Below are 19,714 nucleotides of genomic sequence, written 5' to 3'. Positions count from 1 at the left end.
CACATATACATGTATATCATCATTGTCTTCTTCATTTTCCAATATGCTTTCAATTCCTTACCGTCCATTTCTTCTTCTCTATCTTTTATATCATCCAGTCTACTGTAATCTGTCTGTAAAACATTTTTTTATTTCCAGAGAGCTTCAATTTCGAATACTCCGATAACCTCCGACTTTTCCAGCGATGAAGAAGAAGTATCCGATTTTTTATGAATGAATCTACCAGATCCGGCGGTTTTTGGTGAAATCTCTTAAAGGAGTCATGTCTGCTTCTTTTGACCTTGTACCTGGTACTCGTTTTCAGATCTAAAACCTTAATCTCTCATCTAATTCTCTTTCTATATATACATGCTTTATTTAATTATTGTTATAAGCAACTTTACTTTCAAGGCTATTATCATAAAAATACCATGAAGTACGCAATTTATATAGTATCATTTATTTTTCCATAGCTAATTAAAGCCAAGTCATTTGAGTACTTGATTTGTTCCGAATATATATATGGCAAAAATGGTTGACACGTTAGCCACAAACAACACTACTATACATAGTAATAAATTTGGGTTTCACAGTACTCCGTATGTGAGTCACAAATTTGATGGAACTAATATTCTTGAATGGTCAAAATCTTGCACATAAAAACATATAAATTGATGAAATATATTATATGTGATTGAAAATTCTAGTTTCCTAGAATTATATCACTATAAAATAGGCAATGTTCGTTTACTATAAAGCTCTTGGAGTTCATAGACATGCCACTTCTCTTCTTTTATCATCTAGGAAGCATGGACACGGATGCAGAGATACAGGATACGGGTATGGGGACACGGGGATGTCGATTTCAATGATGCAGTGTTTTTCCTGCTTCGTAATGGTAGGTCGGATTCACATAATGTCTATGGCCCATATTGTGAAAGGTATGGGGCTAAGAACCAAAGCCATTTCTTCTAAAGGCTGCTTCGGTACTATCACGAATAGTTGGCACTGTTTGAACTTCTTAGTATATTCGCTCACATCTGCACGTAAAGTCAGCCGAAAGAATCCTTGCCTAAGGATCTTAAAGGCTAAAGACCAACCGACCAGATGTTCTCCGCAAATACCCTCGTGCACCGCTTCTAAATCCTGTTGTTCTTCTTCCACATCTTCTACATGTAGTAAAATCATGATTAAAATAGAGTTAAAAATATAAAATATGAGAATGCACACAATTAGGGTAAAGTCAGTTGGTATTGGGCATTTTTTTGGGTGGGCCGAGCCCTAGGCTTTGTCAGGTCGCGTGTCTGCCCCGTGTCGGAGACGTGTCCCAAGCTGTTTTCCTGTTGACACACCACATAACGTTAGACACGTACTCAGCTGTGTCGGACACATACTCAACCGTGTCGGTGCTTAGTCACTATATCGGCCGTGTCCGAAATGCATATGATACCCTTTCATTCATTATCTTGAAATTCAAATGAGATAGCTTCTTGTGCCATAGCCAACTTTCATCTTGACTTGCTTTGATAAAAAAACAAATGACCGAGTCTGTATTTGTAGAGTTGAAGTCAGCCAAGTACATATTACCTTTTCTTACTTTAGTAAGAACTACTTTGCTTTCCTTTTTGCAAGTGACAACACAGGCTTCTGAATTAAAGGTAACTTAATTGCCTTTATTACATAGTTGGATGACACTCAAAAAATTGTGCTTGAGTCCATCAACCAGTGCAACTTTATCAATGATGAAATTCCCTTTTGAAATGAAGCCATATCCCATAGTATATCCTTTGCTGTCATCTCCAAAGGTAATGCCAGGGCCATCTCTTTCCTAAAACTCTGTGAGCAAGGTGGAATCTCCAGTCATATGCCTTGAGCATCCACTGTCCAAATACCATAGATTCTTTCTGTTTTCTTGCACACATCAAAACCAAATCAAGTTGATTTTGGTATCCATTTTTCCTTGGGTCCTGCCTTGTTAGCTTTCTTCTTAATTTTCTTGGACTTTCCACCACTAGACTCACGTAATTCAAGATCAACCTTTATCTTGGGGGTAGGTCTTTGAAACCCATGATTAATTCGAAAATCATCAAGAACATAATACCAACTGATTCATGTGTTATTTGTTGTGTTTTCATTTGTTATTCACCAACTGAAGAGGGATATAAATGTTACCATCCTCCCTCATGACACATAATTGTCAATCATAAGTTACCTTTTGGGAGTCTATCTCTTATTTCTCTCGATGCTCCCGGGGGAAATTAACCGACATATTATTGATAGTGAAGCTACAAAGACATCACTTTCATTCATCAATGTGCCTATCCAAAACACTAATCCAAACATACCATCTAGACGTCCACCTGTGTGTAGTGAGTCGGGTAATGTACATAGATTTAACTAATCTGATTTGATAATGTTTTCTATGTAAAATTTGGCTACAAATAGAGAATTCAAATCACACAACATTTGTGAATGTCAACGGTACACTAATGAAATGGGCAACCTCTCGTACTCTAGCATTCATTTTAATGAATTGAGGAACCTCTCGTACTCTAGCATTCACTCAAACCAGAATTCTCATTGGCATTGCCGTAGTCAAAAGAGACTTTAAGTAGTTTTCTTCGATCCAAAAGAAAAGGTAAAAAGATCATGGTGTTGATTGTTTATGTCGATGACATAGTGATCACTGGAAATGATACATGTGAGATTGTGAATGTTAAAGGAAGACTTGCCTCTAAATTCGAGATGAACTTGAGTAAACTACGGTATTTCCTTGACATTAAAGTTTCTAAAAGTCCGGGTGGTATCTTTCTTTCCTAACGAAGGAATACACTTGTACGTTAAAATGAGACAGGAATGTTGAGATGTAGACCTACAAATTCTCCTATGGAAGGAAATCATAAATTTTATGGAGATGTTGGTGACATTGTTAATAATTTTCAATATCAAAGATTAGTTGGAAGACTGGTCTATCACTCACATACAAGACCAAATTTGCATATGCAATGGAAAATGTAACTAGATACATGCATGATCTCCGCTAACCTGATTTGGATGCAATATGTATAATATTAAGGCCTCTTAATGCTGCTCCTAAAAGGGGAGCCTTGTTTACTAAAAATAATAATCTAGAGGTTGAGAGTTTTACCGATGCAAACTGGGCTAATTGTCTGGACAAAAGACGTTCGACATCAAGATATTGTACATTTATTGGCGCAATATAGTCACTTATCAAAATAGGAAGCATCCAGTGGTTGCATTATTCAGTGCTGAAGCAGAGTACCGAGATATAGCTCGAGTTGTACGTGAATTACTAAGGATTAGATTGCTTCTAACATAATTGGAACTTGTATCAACCACTTCGATGAAGCTACATTGTGATAACAAAGCAACTATTGCCATTGCACATGATCCAGTTCAATAAGATCGAACCAAACATATAAAGTTTTATCGACACTTGATAAAAGGGATGATCAAATATGATATCATTAAACACAAAAGTGTTTCTCCATTAATTTCACGATGGATAAGATTACAAACAATAGGAAATACCTTTTCTTGGAAATTGACAATACATTGACTGGTCCCAATAGATTAATATGCAACAGTTGTAATGGTTCATCAATTGTTGTTTCAAGCTTCCTTTTGAATGATGCTTTCATTTTCTTTTCTTTTTGACAAGCACCACCCAGTCCATCCTTTGAGAATTCAACTTGAGAAATGCCTCTAACAAGGTCTTTCCTGATCAATTCATTCATTATCTTGAAATTCAAATGCGATAACTTCTTGTTCCATATCCAACTTTCATCTTGACTTGCATCTTGACTTGCTTTGATAAAAAATAAGTGATTGAGTCTGCATTTGTAGAGTTGAAGTCAGCCAAGTACACATTACCTTTTCTTACTCTAGTAAGAACTACTTTGCTTTCCTTTTTGTAAGAGACAACACAGGTTTCAGAATTAAAGGTAATTTAGTTGCCTTTATCACATAGTTGGCTGACACTCAAAAAATTGTGCTTGAGTCCATCAACTAGTGCAACTTTATCAATGATGACATTCCATTTTGAAATCAATCCATATCCCATAGTATATCCTTTGCTGTCATCTCCAAAGGTAATGCTAGGGCCATCTCTTTCCTTAAACTCTGTGATCAGGGTGGAATCTCAGTCATATGCCTTGAGCATCCACTGTCCAAATACCATAGATTCTTTCTGTTTTCTTGCACACATCAAAACCAAATCAAGTTGATTTTGGTACCTATTTTTCCTTGGGTCCTGCCTTGTTATCTTTCTTCTTAATTTTCTTGGACTTTCCACCACTAGAATCAAGTAATTCAAGATCAACCGTTATCTTGGGGGTAGGTCTTTGAAACCCATGATTAGTTTGAGAATCATCAAGAACATATTACCAACTGATTCATGTATTGTTCAATGTGTTTTCATTTGTTATTCACCAACTGAAAAGGGATATAAATGTTACTATCCTCCCTCATGACACATAATTGTCAGTCATAACGTTACTTTTTGGGAGTCTATATCTTATTTCTCTCGATGCTCCTGGGGGAAATTAACCTACATATTATTGATAATGAAGCTACAAAGACGTCACTTTCATTCATCAATGTGCCTATCCAAAACAATAATCCAAACTTATCATCTAGACGTCCACCAGTGTGTAGTGAGTCGGGTAATGTACATAGATTTAACTAGTCAGATTTGATAATATTTTCTATGTAAAATTTGGCTACAACTAGAGAATTCAAATTACACAATGTTTGTGAATATCAATGGTACACTAATAAAATGGGGAACCTCTCGTACTCTAGCATTCATTCTAATGAAATGAGGAGCCTCTCATACTCTAGCATTCACTCAAACCAGAATTCTCATTGGCATTGGCGTAGTCAAAAAAGACTTTAAGTCGTTTATCTTCGATCAAAAAGAAAAGGTAAAAAGATCATGGTGTTGATTGTATATGTCGATGACACAGTGATCACTAGAAATGATACATGTGAGATTGTGAATGTTAAAGGAAGACTTGCCTCCAAATTCGAGATGAACTTGAATAAACTACGGTATTTCCTTGACATTAAAGTTTCTAAAAGTCCGGGTGGTATCTTTCTTTCCTAACGAAGGTAAACACTTGTATGTTAAAATGAGACAGGAATGTTGAGATGTAGACCTACAAATTGTCCTATAGAAGCAAATCATAAATTTTATGGAGATGCTGGTGACATTGTTAATAATTTTCAATATCAAAGATTAGTTGGAAGACTGATCTACCACTCACATACAAGACCAAATTAGCAAATGCAATGGAAAATGTAATTAGATACATGCATGATCTCCGCTAACCTGATTTGGATACAGTCTGTATAATATTAAGGCATCTTAAAGCTGCTCCTAGAAAGGGAGTCTTGTTTACTAAAAATAATAATCTAGAGGTTGAGAGTTTTACAGATGCAAACTGGGCTAATTGTCTGGACAAAAGACATTCCACATCAAGATATTGTACATTTGTTGGCGCAACATAGTCACTTGGAAAAATAAGAAGCATCCGGTGGTTGCATTATCCATTGCTGAAGCAGAGTACCGAGAAATAGCTCGAGTTGTACATGAATTACTAAGGCTTAGATTGCTTCTAACAGAATGGAACTTGTATCGACCACTTCGATGAAGCTACATTGTGATAAAAAGCAACTATTGCCATTGCACATGATCCAGTTCAACAAGATCGAACCAAACATATAAAGTTTTATCGACACTTGATAAAAGGGATGATCAAATATGATATCATCAATATTTAATTTGTAAGAGCGGAAGATCAAATAATTGACGTATTAACTAAAGGTTAGTTAGGGATGCGTGATATATAATTCTAAATACACCAACTGGGGGGGCGATTATGAGTATCAAGATTTTGATGTAAGCATTGTGAGGACATATGGTTGCATCTTCATTAGGTCTACAATGAGTAAGGAGCGAGTTTATTTCCTAAGAGGATGTTTCATTGTACTAAATACAACTGAATATATTCTTCTCTTAATTAAAGAAACAACAAAATATTCAAAAACTACAAAAGCACACACATAGATTTACTCACCAAATCCTTGTCATGATTCTAAACCACACATTTCACAGTTCCACGCATCCTTTTCAAAAAAAAACAAATAAGCCAAATCAGTAAGCAAGAAGCACAAAATGATCTAAGAGGCAGAAATGGTGTCAAATGCTTTAAAAAGCACAATTGTTTATTGAAATAGAAAATAACAAAAATAATCATATAACAACAAAACACAAACATGCAATAGACATATTAATGCATGGAATTGTCCGATAACATTTTAATTAACAACAGACTAACCATGGCTGCTTGGGGAAGAATGCCACTCAAAGTCTACCCGCCATTTTTATATAGTGAGACACACCGCCTCTCCTTTGCACGTGGAGAATAGTACTCAGCCACAAACTTCCTCCAGTAGGAAATATTACCGTCCTGTAATTTTCAATTGATTCCGTCAATATTATTTTGTATTTCAAAGTTTATTTGGAACTGAATAGGGAAAGACACTATTCTATTGTAATTAGAAAAAAATTCATATTTCAAAATAGTAGGTTTCTGTGTGAAAGTAAAACAATTGCAAGAGAAAAAACAGATGCGACTCAGTCATCAAAGGAGATAACTAGGTCTACTTGTACAACAAACATATCTCCAAATATATACTCACCGCTGGTCAATGTCTTAGGTAATATAGGTATTGCATCACACGGCGAGAACACACACCGCCATCACTTGGATACTTCAGAAATGATGCAGACTGCAGACCCTGTTGATGAGGCTGCTGCTGTTCTTGCTGCTGAACTGATGCTTCAACCTGAGGATTGGATGCTTCAAACTGCATATAATCTTTTATTTGCAGCAGTTGATCTATAAACTGCTGTAGCATCATATCTTCCTGCTTACTATCCAGTCAGAGTTCCTTCTGCATAGGTGAAGCTGGTAAATGCATGTAAGATTATGCATTGATGCTGGCACTTCTCTGCAGATTAGGACCTCCAGAAAGTACTGAGTTTGCATCAGTCGCTAATGAACTTTCCTTAGCACTGGCCCAGAGTTATCGATATGTTTAGTATTGTATTACTAAAAAAAATCTAATCTCCAAAGAAGACAAATGTCCAATACAAAATTACCTCCCAAACATTTTCATCAATAAAATCGCAGAAGCAGGTCTAACAATACACACATCAGAAAAAAATCCCCAATTTTAAAACAACCACCAAGTCATAACTTTAACCAATATTAAATGCAATTCTAAGTTGCAATAAAAAATCTCAACAGGATAACATCCAGTATAACTCGACAACTATTCTACAATAAGCCTAAACAAATAAAGAGCCAATTTATCTTTTAAAAATTGAAAAAGTCTCGGAAAGTAAAAGGTTCATGAATTGAAGTTTTTCTTTCACAACAAAACCTCAACAATAACCAAATTGTTTAGGCTTAATGAACCTTTTCGTTTTCGAGACTTTTTCAATTTTTAAAAGATAAATTGGCTTCTTATTTGTTTAGGCTTATTGTAGAATAATTGCCGAGTTATACTGGATATTATCCTATTGAGATCTTTTATTACAACTTTAGAATTGTATTTAATATTGGTTGAAGTTATAACTTGGAGGTTGTTTTAAAATTGGATTTTTTCTGATGTGTGTATCGTTAGACCTACTTCTGCTATTTGTTTGATGGAAATGTTTAGGAGGTAATTTTCTTTTAGTCTTTTGGTTTCTTTGTAGATTAATTTTATTAGTAATACAATACTAAACATGGCAAGAAGCTCTGGGGACTAGTGCTAAGGAAAGTTCATTAGTTACTGATGCAAACTCAGTACTTTCTAGAGGTCCTAATCTGCAGAGAAGTGCCAGCATCAATGCAGAATCTTACATGTGTTTACCAGCTTCACCTATGCAGAAGAAACCCCGACTGGATAGTAAGCAGGAATATATTATGCTACAGCAGTTTATAGATCAACTATTATAAATAAAAGATTCTTTGCAGTTTGAAGCATCCAATCCCCAGGTTCAAGCATCAGTTCAGAAGCAAGAGCAGCAACACATGCAGTTTCGAAAACAGCTTCAACAACAGGGTCTGCAGTCTGCTTCATATCTGAAGTGTCCAAGTGATTCCGGTGTGTGTTCTCTCCGTGTGATGCAATACTTATATCACCTACGACATCGACCAGCCGTGAGTATATATTTGGAGATATGTTTGTTGTACAAGTATACCTAGTTGTCTTCTCTAGTGACTGGGTCTCATCTTTTTTTTTCTCTTGCAATTATTTTACTTTCATGCAGAAATCTACTATTTTGAAATATGAATTTTTTACCAATTACAATACATTAACATTTTTCCCTTTTCAGTTCCAGCTAAACTTTGAAATACGGAATAATATTGACGGCATCAATTAAAAATTACAGAACAGTAATATTTCTTACTGGAGGAAGTTTATGGCTTAGTACTATTCTCCACGTGCAAAGAAAAGGTGGTGCTTGTCACTATATAAAAATGACGGGCAGACTTCGAGTGGTATACTTCCCCAATCAGCCACGGTTATTTTGTTGTTAATTTAAAACTCTTATCGGACAATTACATGCATTAATATGTTTCTGCATGTTTTTCTATTGTTATTACATGATTATTGCTATTTTCTATTTCAATAAAAAATTGGTGCTTTTTAAAGCATTTGACACCATTATGCCTCCTCTCGAATCATTGTTGTGCTTCTTGCTTATTGATTTTGTTTATTTATTCTTTTTTTGAAAAGAAGGTGTGAAACTGTGATATGTTTGGTTTAAAATCAGGACGAGGATTTGGTGATCTAAATTTGTGCTTTTATAGTTTTTAAATCTTTTATTGTTTCTTTAATTAATATAAGAGTGTATTAAGTTGTATTTAATACAAGGAAACAACATCCTCTTAGGAAATAAACTCACTCCTTACTCATTGTACAGTAATCTGACCTAATGAAGATGTAACCATATGACCTCATAATGCTTACATCATAATCTTAATACTCATAACTCCCCCCTCCCCAAGTTGGTGTATATATAATTATATATATCACTGATCCCCAACTAAACTTTGATTATACATAAATAATTTAATCTTTTGCTCTTAGAAATTAAATACTCTTACAAATTAAATACCGACGATATCATATTTGATCATCCCTTTGGTGAAGTGTCGATAAAACTCTATTTGTTTGGTTCGATCATGTTGAAATGGATCATGTGCAATGGAAATAGCTGCTTTGTTATCACAATGTAGCTTCATCGAAGTGGTCGATAGAAGTCCCAATTCTGTTAGAAGCAATCTAATTCTTAGTAATTACGTACAACTCGAGCTATATCTCGGTACTCTACTTCATTACTAGATAATGCAACCACCAGATGCTTCATGTTTCGTTAAGTGACTATGTTGCTCCAACAAATGTATAATATCTTGATATGGAACGTCCTTTGTCCACACAATTAGCCTAGTTTACATCTGTAAAATTCTCAACCTCTAGATTATTATTTTTAGTAAACAACACTTCCTTTCTAGGAGCAGCTTTAAGATGCCTTAATATCATATAGAATGCATCCAAATCAGGTTGACGAAGATCATGCATGATCTAATTACAACTCCCATACCATATGCTAAGTTGGTCTTGTCTGTGAGTGGTAGATCAGTCTTCCAACTAATCTTTGATAATGAAATTTATTAACAATGTCACCTGTATCTTCATAAAGTTTATGATTTACTTCTATAGGAGAATTTTTAGGTCTAGATCTCAACATTCATGTCTCATTTTAAAGTACAAGTGTATACCTCCGTTGTGAAAGAAAGATACCACCCGGACTTTTAGAAACTTTAATGTCAAGGAAATACCGTAGTTTTCTCAAGTTCATTTCAAATTTAGAGGCTTGTCTTCCTTTAACATTCACAATCTCACATGTATCATTGCCAATGATCAGGATATGATCGACGTATACAATCAACACCGTGATCTTTTTACCTTTTCTTTCGGATCAAAGCCAAACTACTTATAGTCCCTTTTGACTACGCCAATTGCAATGAGAATTCTAGATTGGGTGAATGGTAGAGTACGAGAGGTTCCCCATTTCATTTGAGTGAATGCTAGAGTACGAGAGGTTCCCCATTTCATTAGTGTACCATTGAAATTCACGAACATTGTGTGATTTTAATTCTTTTTTTGTAGCCAAATTTTAAATAGAAAATATTATCGAATCTAACTAGTTAAATCTATGTACATCACCCAGCTCACTACACACATGTAGACGTCTAGATTATATGTTTTGATTATTGTTTTAGATAGGCACATTGATGAATGAAAGCGACGCATTTGTAGCTTCTTTATCAATTATATGTCGGTTAATTTCCTGGAGGAGCCTCGTGAGAAATAAGAGATAGACTCCCAAAAGGTAACGTCATGACTGACAAATATGTGACGTGAGGGAGGATGGTAACATTTATATCCCTTTTCAGTTGGTGAATAACAATTGAAAACATAGCGAACAACACATGAATCAAGTTTATTCCGTGATGAAGTATTGTTATGAATAAATCATATTCTCCCAAATAACTGAAGAGACAATGGATGAGAGGAAGGTGCATGGACAAAGGACAATGGTATTTTGAACTATTAAACACTTGGGAAAATGGTTGAAAGGATATGTATCAGTCATGATTGCCTTGCCCTTAAGATACTTAAGATAAGACACCATGTTACCTGTTTTAAGTGACCAATTTTTCCTTTCAGCCACCCTCGTTTGTTGAGAGGTTTTCACACATGTAGTTTGATGAAAAATACCATATTTTACCAAATAAGATTTAAATTGACCTTCTTACTCAGTATCATTATCGCTCCAAAGAATTTTACAGAAGCATTAACCTGTGTATGGACACTCTTGTGTTTAAGAAGATACACCCAACTAAGTCGAGAATGGCATTCAACGGAGAAGAAAACCCACCAATACCCATCTTGTGTTGGTTGTCTTAATGGACCCCAAATATTAGAATGAATAGTTAAAAAAAGAGAGTAGATCTCCTTTAATTTTATGATGGATAAGATTACAATCAATAGGCAATACCTCTTCTTGGAAATTGACAATACATTGACTTGTCCCAATAGATCCATATACAACAGTTGTAATGGTTCATCAATTGTTGTTTCAAGCTTCCTTTTGAATGATGCTTTCATTTTCTTTTCTTTTTGACAAGCACCACCCAGTCCATCCTTTGAGAATTCAACTTGAGGAATGCCTCTAACAAGATCTTTCCTGATCAATTCATTCATTATCTTGAAATTCAAATAAGATAGCTTCTTGTGCCATAGCCAACTTTCATCTTGACTTGCTTTGATAAAAAAACAAGTGATTAAGTCTGCATTTGTAGAGTTGAAGTTAGCCAAGTACACATTACCTTCTCTTACTCTAGTAAGAACTACTTTGCTTTCCTTTTTGCAAGTGATAACACAGGTTTCAGAATTAAAGGTAACTTAGTTTCCTTTATCACATAGTTGGCTGACACTCAAAAAATTGTGCTTGAGTCCATTAACTAGTGCAACTTTATCAATGATGACATTCCCTTTTGAAATCAAGCCATATCCCATAGTATATCATTTGTTGTCATCTCCATAGGTAATGCTAGGGCCATCTCTTTCCTTAAACTCTGTGATCAAGGTGGAATCTCAGTCATATGCCTTGAGCATCCACTGTCCAAATACCATACATACTTTCTGTTTTTCTTGCACACATCAAAATCAAATCAAGTTGATTCTGATACCCATTTTTCCTTGGATCCTGCCTTGTTAGCTTTCTTCTTAATTTTCTTGGACTTTCCACCACTAGACTCAGGTACTTCAAGATCAACCTTTATCTTGGGGGTAGGTCTTTGAACCCATGATTAGTTTGAGAATTATCAAGAACATTGTTATTAACATGATATGGCATAGGTTGTGCAAATATGTTATTCCAGATAGGCATGTTATAGGGCATTTGTGGCATATTAAATGCAACATAATAAGGATTTTGAGCAAATGACAAATTAGCAAAATATGGAAGTAAGTTTTGTGGAGGCGTAACAGGCATGACATGCATAGGTGACATAGGCATGTTAGGCAAGGAAGGAGGTGCAGGAATGGGTGCATTCATAACGGACTTACAATTAGTAGAAAAATAAATAACACTACCATATTTTACACATGTTTTTCTGCATACTTATCAGGTGTGTAGTTGTTATGTTTGTTAATCCCTACCTCCCATTCTTGTTTGTTTTCCTTTTAGATTTTGCTTTGACCTCAATCTTTTCCAGCATGTCATTCAATATCTTGATTGACAGATGTCCTACATTCACTTTCCATGCATCTTTGGTTTTGCTTGATTCTCCCGAGACAAAATGCTTTGTAACTGAACCATATTTCTCATTCAGCTTTTCTATCTTTCCTTTGCTAATGGTCTTTTTCTAATTCAACGGATGAGCTTTATCTTTCAACGAATGAGCTTTGTCATTCAACGGATAAGCTTCATCATTCGCTGATTCAACCTTCGTTGATAAACCATCAACTAACTCTTGGTTCAGCTTCTTCTTGTCTTTCTTCCAGGATTCTTCACAGAATGATTAAATACCTTGAACTTTGGAAATATGTGCACTAACATCCTTCGATGATTTCCAGGCATTAATAACTTCTTGCTCCCATTCAAGCTGCTTTCTAAGAATTTCCTCTTTCTTCAAGGATTCTGTTAACTTATTTTTAGCAATCTTACACTGAATTTTTAATTCTCAAACTCAATGAATTGAGTTTCCAATGCAACATTTCTATCACTTAAAAACACATTATTCTATTTAATTCTAGTGTTCTCTTTAGTGAGTGATTTAAGTATGACACGCAAATGATACAGTTCAGTAGATATATCATTTATAGCATCATTGCATTCATCTTTAGAAAGCTGTGCAAGATTAGTAGTGATTACCTGGTTGGTAGATAAGCTAATCTTTGTTTCATCTGACTTGGCCATGAGAGCAAGGTTGACATAGTTCATATCTTCATCTACATCATCTCCATCAGCTGCCCAATCATTTTTTTGAGTTATGAAAGCGTTTTTTTTTTGTTTGAGAAACTCAAAATATTTCTTTTTATAATCAGCAGGCTCAAATCTTTTCTTTTCAGAATTTGACTTTCTACACTCATTTGCAAAATGACCACTCAGTCCATACTTGAAACATTTGAATTTGGTTTTGTTAACCATGTTTCTGTTCGACTTTGCAGCTCCAAAATATTTCTTAAATTTGAGCTTTGCAAATCTTCTACACAAAAAGGATGGATGCTCATCAACTTTATCCATATCATCTTGGCTTGGACATTCTTCATCTTCAGCCATCAACCATTTTCCCATGCTCATTTCAGAGCTGCCTTCACAAACATTTATGCTTGATATAATTTTAACAGCTTCAACCTGAAAGAGATATATCCTAAGTCCAATCATATATGAGGATTTAGGAATAACTTTTTATGTAATCTGTTTTGATTTCATTGATATTAATAAAAGACTTGTTTTGTTTTTATTACGGGCTTTATCTATTTAAGTGTTTACATAAGATATACCATAGTTTATAGTAAAGCTTTTTATGGATTATGATGAGATCATAATAGTGAGACCTAAAAAGATGATAACTCTAAACTTAAATAGTTCCTGGTCATAGGATTACTAACTGGTAATTAATAATCCGCAAAGATCGGTACATACTATGCTTGCTTCATTATGAAGGATGTCTGTTCTCATAGATATTTGTGTGGTGACACTATAGCTAGTATGTAGGTGCTTATTATAGAATAAGTTCACTGAACATGACTCGCACAGCTGAACAACTGATGGAGTTCACTCACGTGTCAGCAGTTGTTCACAAAGTGATAGTTGTACAAGTATCCTTAGACTTGAGGTCATCATAGTCATCTTGTGTACACTGAACTATGCTTTGATTTAGTTCTTAGTCTCCAGGGACAATTGTTAGGGCTCTACTGGGTATAGGAATTTGTACACGAAGATAGTGTATGATCAATAAAGGATCTACCCCTTCCAGTGAAGGAAGAGAATGTTCAAGGCTGATCCACTTATGCTAGTTCAGGAATCTCTGGCCAGAGTGAATGAAATTAGAAAGGAGTTTCTAATTTACATAGAACTAAGCATAGTAAATGGGAAAGCAAATGATTAAATTAGATAGGCTTGACACAAGATCCATGCCTTGTATTTAATCAGGACATTGGAGGGTAGAAGGAGTTAATTGTACGGTAACTATTCACTGAATAGGTTCTTGGTATTCTAAGCAGTGAATTCATATTATCCGGATAGTCACGATATGCTGAGAAGTATCCCTCACGATGTAGAATAAATATAATTAATTAATTAATCATATTTAATAAATTAGAGAATTTATATAAATAATGATAAAATAGTTTTATTATTATTTATTTCTACTACCGGCTTAATATTGAACCTACAAGGTCACATCATAAAAGAGAATGATTTAATGGTGGAGGAATTAATTAATAATGGCTAATAATTAATTATTTATGAAATAAATAATTAATTGGCAAATTTAATAATTGATTAAATGAGATTTAATTGATTATAAATTAATTAAGAAAAGTTCTTAATATTATTAATTAAGAATTTATTTTTGGAAATTAAATCAAGAGAGAGAATTATTTCTAAAGTGTTTAGAAAAAGGATTAATAATTAAAAGGTGTTTTAATTATTAATGTGAATAATAAAGGGTTAATAATAATAATATTTTATGGGAAAATTTCAGCTGAAAATTTTGCCTATAAATATACTATTATAAACCCTATTTTCATTCTAACCCAAAATTTTTAGAAAAACCTAATTCTCTCCACCTCCTTCTTCTCCTTAGCATCGTTTTCTTGGTGGATACCGGTGGAGTGCTTCACGTTTGAGGAGCAGCTGCTAAGGATCTCCGATCGTTGCTTTTGGATCGCTATTAGAGGTTAGTAATCGATTCATATGTTTTAATCACGATTTATATGCTTTTATTTGGATTTTATATGTGTAAAAGTGTTTTTGCCATGCTTCCGCTACGATTAAAATCCAACAATGGTATCAGAGCACATGTTGTATGCATATAGATCTGTGGTAAAAATTTCAGAATTTTATGCGCTTGTATGAATTAATTATGATTTTTACAAGTTATATTATGGATTAATTATGACTGATGAGAAATCGTTTCTCAGAAAAATTTTGAATATTGATCTGGGTTCTACAAGTGTTGTAGATCGTCTGGGTATTTTTCTTATAATTTTATGATGTATAGATTATTTATTATGAATTTTTGAAGTTGTTGCAATTAAATTCGTAATTAAATAATCATATATATATAAATTGTTAGTATGTATATATATATCTGCTGTGTCGTCTGCTGTTGTCTGATGGCACGGAAAGAGAAGAACAGCACGGCGATCGAGAAAGAAAAAGATGGCGGCGACTCAAAGAAGAGGGGAGGACCGCGCGTCTACCATGCGCGCGTGGAGTTCACGCGCTGGTGGGCCATGCGCGGCGCGTGCCGGACACGCGCTGGCCAACGGTCAGACGTCATGCTGACGTCATCAGATGCTGTCATGCTGATGTCAGCACAGGGTTTTGAGCGCGTGGGGCATGTGGGCGCGTGGGAGCGCGTGGTCGAGATCCTTACACGCGCCTGACAGCGCTTGTGCGCGTGGAGGCGCGTGAGTCACCTTCTCGGGGCGCGTGAGGGCGCGTGGGAGCTCAGAATTGGGCGTTTTTGGTGCCGTTGGATTCGTCTTTTCGAGACGCTTCTAATGGTATATTATATGATATTTTAAGAAATTGTTTCGAACTGTTTATAACTAACATAAGTGTTTTAAAGCTGTTTTTGACTGTTTTAATTGCTTTTAAATGCTTCATGTGATACATAGAGATGTATAATGCTTAGACCAATATGCTAGATCATATAACATTCCTACCTTGTCATTTATTCATGTTTATATATGTGATATATGCTTAGTTTATCATGCGATGATAGATTTAGGTGAACTTAAATTAAAATAAGGCGTTTGTTAGACAATCTAGTATAGTGAAATTGTTTCATAACCTTAATAATAATATTATAAATACAATCATGAGATTCTTGTGTTTATGAAACACGTAATTGAATATGAATTTTCAATATGAGAGAAAGGATGATTCTGTCAACAACAGATTTCTATCTGTAAGAAAGGGTTATTAAGTGACGCCTCTTGACAATGCTCCACCCGATCTGGGAATCATCTGATTATTGATTATTGATTTGAAATATTTAATTTAAAAGGAAGAATCTCTTTATAATATGATTATGATTGTAACGTAATATAATCCCTCTAAAATTAAATAATATCAAGTAGTAATTGGCCAATGATACAACGGGCTTGTGTCGGTCATAGCCTTCCAACATGATAGAAAGTAGTTCTTATTTTTAAATCATTGTCGGTTCGTGCTACAGCCGAGGGCTTTGATTTCGAAATAAGAAATACCTGTCTATTACATAGAGATGTGTACATTGAATTAGAATCTAAAGGTCGGTACGTGCCACAGCCATGGGCCGTTGGAGACTGATTCAATTGTACGGAATGTTGGGTTAAACTTGACTTAGAATATTGAGTTTGTCGTGCCACAGCCGTGACTCAAGTATTCAAGAGGCTAAAGTTTGATTAGGGAATAACATAAGATGTAATTGACAAGAGTTGTCTGCCTATTGAACATTATATGGTGGTTCGTGCCACAGCCGAGGTTGTGTGATGGAGTGTAGGATCCCTATTCCCACTAGCATTATGAATGCTTAATTTTTCACATAGGGGGTTGAATAAATTAGATAAACTAGTGGGAGCCACTTATGAATAAAGACCCGATTCATATAGTGTTTTGGAATGAAATTGAATATTTGCTAAGTGTTGTTATGTGTTTATCATTTACAGATTTACTATATTATGTCTTCTGCACTATCACTCAGGAGCATACTAGATGCTCACAAGTTGACTGATCCTAATTTAGCTGTATGCTTTCACTGTAACAAGTTAGGGCATTGGAAGAGAAACTGCAAGGTTTACCTTGCAGAATTGAAGAAGAGGAAGGGTAGTAAGACTACCACTTCTGATTCAGGCATGTTCATGATCGAAGTTAATATGTCACTAGGTCAAATTTCTACTTGGGTATTAGATACCGCATGTGGTTCTCATATTTGCAATTCGTTGCAAGGACTAAAGGGAAGTAGGAATCTTGAAAAAGATGAGGTGATTCTACGTATGGGAAATGGAGCAAGGGTTGCGGCCATATCTGTAGGATCATTTAGTTTACATATGCCTACGGGCAAGACTATTATTTTGAATAATTGTTATTACGTTCCCTCTATTGTGAGGAATATTGTTTCTATCCCTATGTTGGATTTGGATGGTTTTTCATTTATTATTAAGAATAATGAATGTTCTATCCTTAGAGATAATGTTCTTTATGGACGTGGAATTTTAAATAATGGTCTGTATGTATGTGACGTAGAGCATGATTTACTTCAGATTGAATAAACTAATAAAAGAAAATGAGATGATGAAAATCTGACCTATTTATGGCACTGTAGGCTAGGTCATATTAGTGAAAATAGACTTCGGACATTGTATAAGGAAGGGTTACTAGACCCCTTTGATTTTGAATCATATCCTACATGCGAGTCTTGTCTATTGGGTAAAATGACCAAATCTCCATATAGTGGACATGGAGAGAGGGCTGCAGATTTGCTAGGATTGGTACACACAGATGTATGTGGACCAATGTCTACGCAAGCCATGGGTGGATTTTCGTACTTCATTACTTTCATAGATGATAGATCTAGATTCGGATATGTGTATTTGATGAAACACAAGTCTGAAGCCTTTAAAAAGTTCAAGAAATATAAACATGAAGTGGAGAAACAAACCAAACACAGTATTATAACTCTTCGATCAGATCGAGGTGGTGAATACTTGAATGGAGAGTTTCTGGATTATCTCAAAAAAAAGTGTATAGTCTCCCAGTGGACTCCTCCAGATTGGTATCTGAAAGGAGAAATCGAACTCTGTTAGACATGGTTCGGTCCATGATGAGCTATGCGAATCTTCCAGTATTCCTATGGGGTTACGCATTGGAAACCTCAGCATATTTACTGAATAAGGTACCTTCCACATCTGTTCCTCAAACTCCATCTGAGATATGGAAATAAAGGAAACCGAGTCTTAAACACGTTAAGATTTGGGGATGTCCAGCTTATGTCAAGAAAGTTGACCCAGATAAGATGGAATCTCGATCCGTAAAATGTAGTTTTGTGGGATATCCTAAAGAGACTTTAGGGTATTACTTTTACACCGATCATCGGGTGTTTGTCTCCAGACATGCTACCTTCTTGGAAAAGGAGTTTATCCTTGAAGGAAACAGTGGGAGCAAAATTGAACTTGATGAAGTTCAAGAAGCACAAACTACTACGGATCAAGTGGAAACACCTGTTCAGACTAAACAACCTTCTTTGGAACAGCCCATTCGTAGGTCAGAGAGAGTGTCTCACCAACCTAAGAGGTATTATGGCCTTGTCATTGAGAATGACAATGAGTTACCAATTATCGATGAAGATGACCCTGTGACCTATAATGAGGCTATGAGTAGTGTTGACTCAGAGAAATGGCGAAGTGCCATAAAATCCGAAATGGAATCTATGTATACGGTATACAAAAGAAAGATTAGAGCAGATGGCCAGGTGGAGACCTTTAAGGCCAGGCTTGTGGCAAAAGAATTCAAACAAAGGCAATGGATTGACTTTGATGAAACCTTTTACCTGTAGCCCTGTTAAAATCAGTTCGGATTTTGCTTGCGATTGCTGCTTACTACGACTATGATATCTGGCAAATGGCCAGATGGTTTTCTTTCCAAGGGAAATGAAAACCTAGTGAGTAAGCTGCTGCGAACCATATGTGGTTTAAATCAAGCTTCTCGTAGATGGAACATCCATTTTGATGAGACAATCAAAGAGTTTAGTTTTATCAAAAATGTAGATGAACCATGTGTCTACAAAAGGGTTAGTGGGAGCGCGGTAACATTTCTAGTATTGAAAGAGAGTTGACACACATAACAACATAGCAAACCCACTCACAAAGCTACTTTCTGAAAGTCACTTTGATCGTCATAAAGACATGATGGGTATTAGATACCAGAGTGATTGGCTTTAGTACAAGTGAGAGATTGAAAGAGATATGTCCTAAGTCCAACCATGTATGAGGATTTAGGAATAACTTTTTATGTAATCTGTTTTGATTTCATTGATATTAATAAAAGACTTGTTTTGTTTTTATTACGGGCTCTATCTATTTAAGTGTTTAAATAAGATATACCATAGTTTAGAGTAAAGCTTTTTATGGATTATGATGAGATCATAATAGTTAGACCTAAAAAGATGATAACTCTAAACTTAAATAGTTCCTGGTCATAGGATTACTAACTGGTAATTAATAATCCGCAAAGATCGGTACATACTATGCTTGCTTCATTATGAAGGATGTCTGTTCTCATAGATATTTGTGTGGTGACACTATAGCTAGTATGTAGGTGCTTATTATAGAATAAGTTCACTGAACATGACTCGCATACCTGAAC

General features: G+C 35.2%; 1 protein-coding gene across 2 annotated transcripts in view; it reads left to right on the top strand.

Annotated features, from left to right (window-relative positions):
- Positions 1-247: 247 nt before the first annotated feature.
- Positions 248-19,714, top strand: part of LOC141686847 (ycf20-like protein) — a 41,711-nt gene continuing 22,244 nt past the window's right edge. For both annotated transcript variants that reach the window (XM_074491936.1, XM_074491935.1), the window contains exon 1: positions 248-290. In XM_074491936.1, the coding sequence (XP_074348037.1) occupies positions 263-290 (28 nt within the window). In that variant the 5' untranslated portion in view covers positions 248-262. The remainder of the gene's footprint in view (positions 291-19,714) is intronic.

The sequence above is a fragment of the Apium graveolens genome, chromosome 9 (genome assembly GCF_009905375.1).
Source record: "Apium graveolens cultivar Ventura chromosome 9, ASM990537v1, whole genome shotgun sequence".
Classification (NCBI taxonomy): Eukaryota; Viridiplantae; Streptophyta; class Magnoliopsida; order Apiales; family Apiaceae; genus Apium; species Apium graveolens.
Note: the sequence above shows the minus strand (reverse complement) of the source record. Positions and strands in the feature narration are given on the sequence as shown.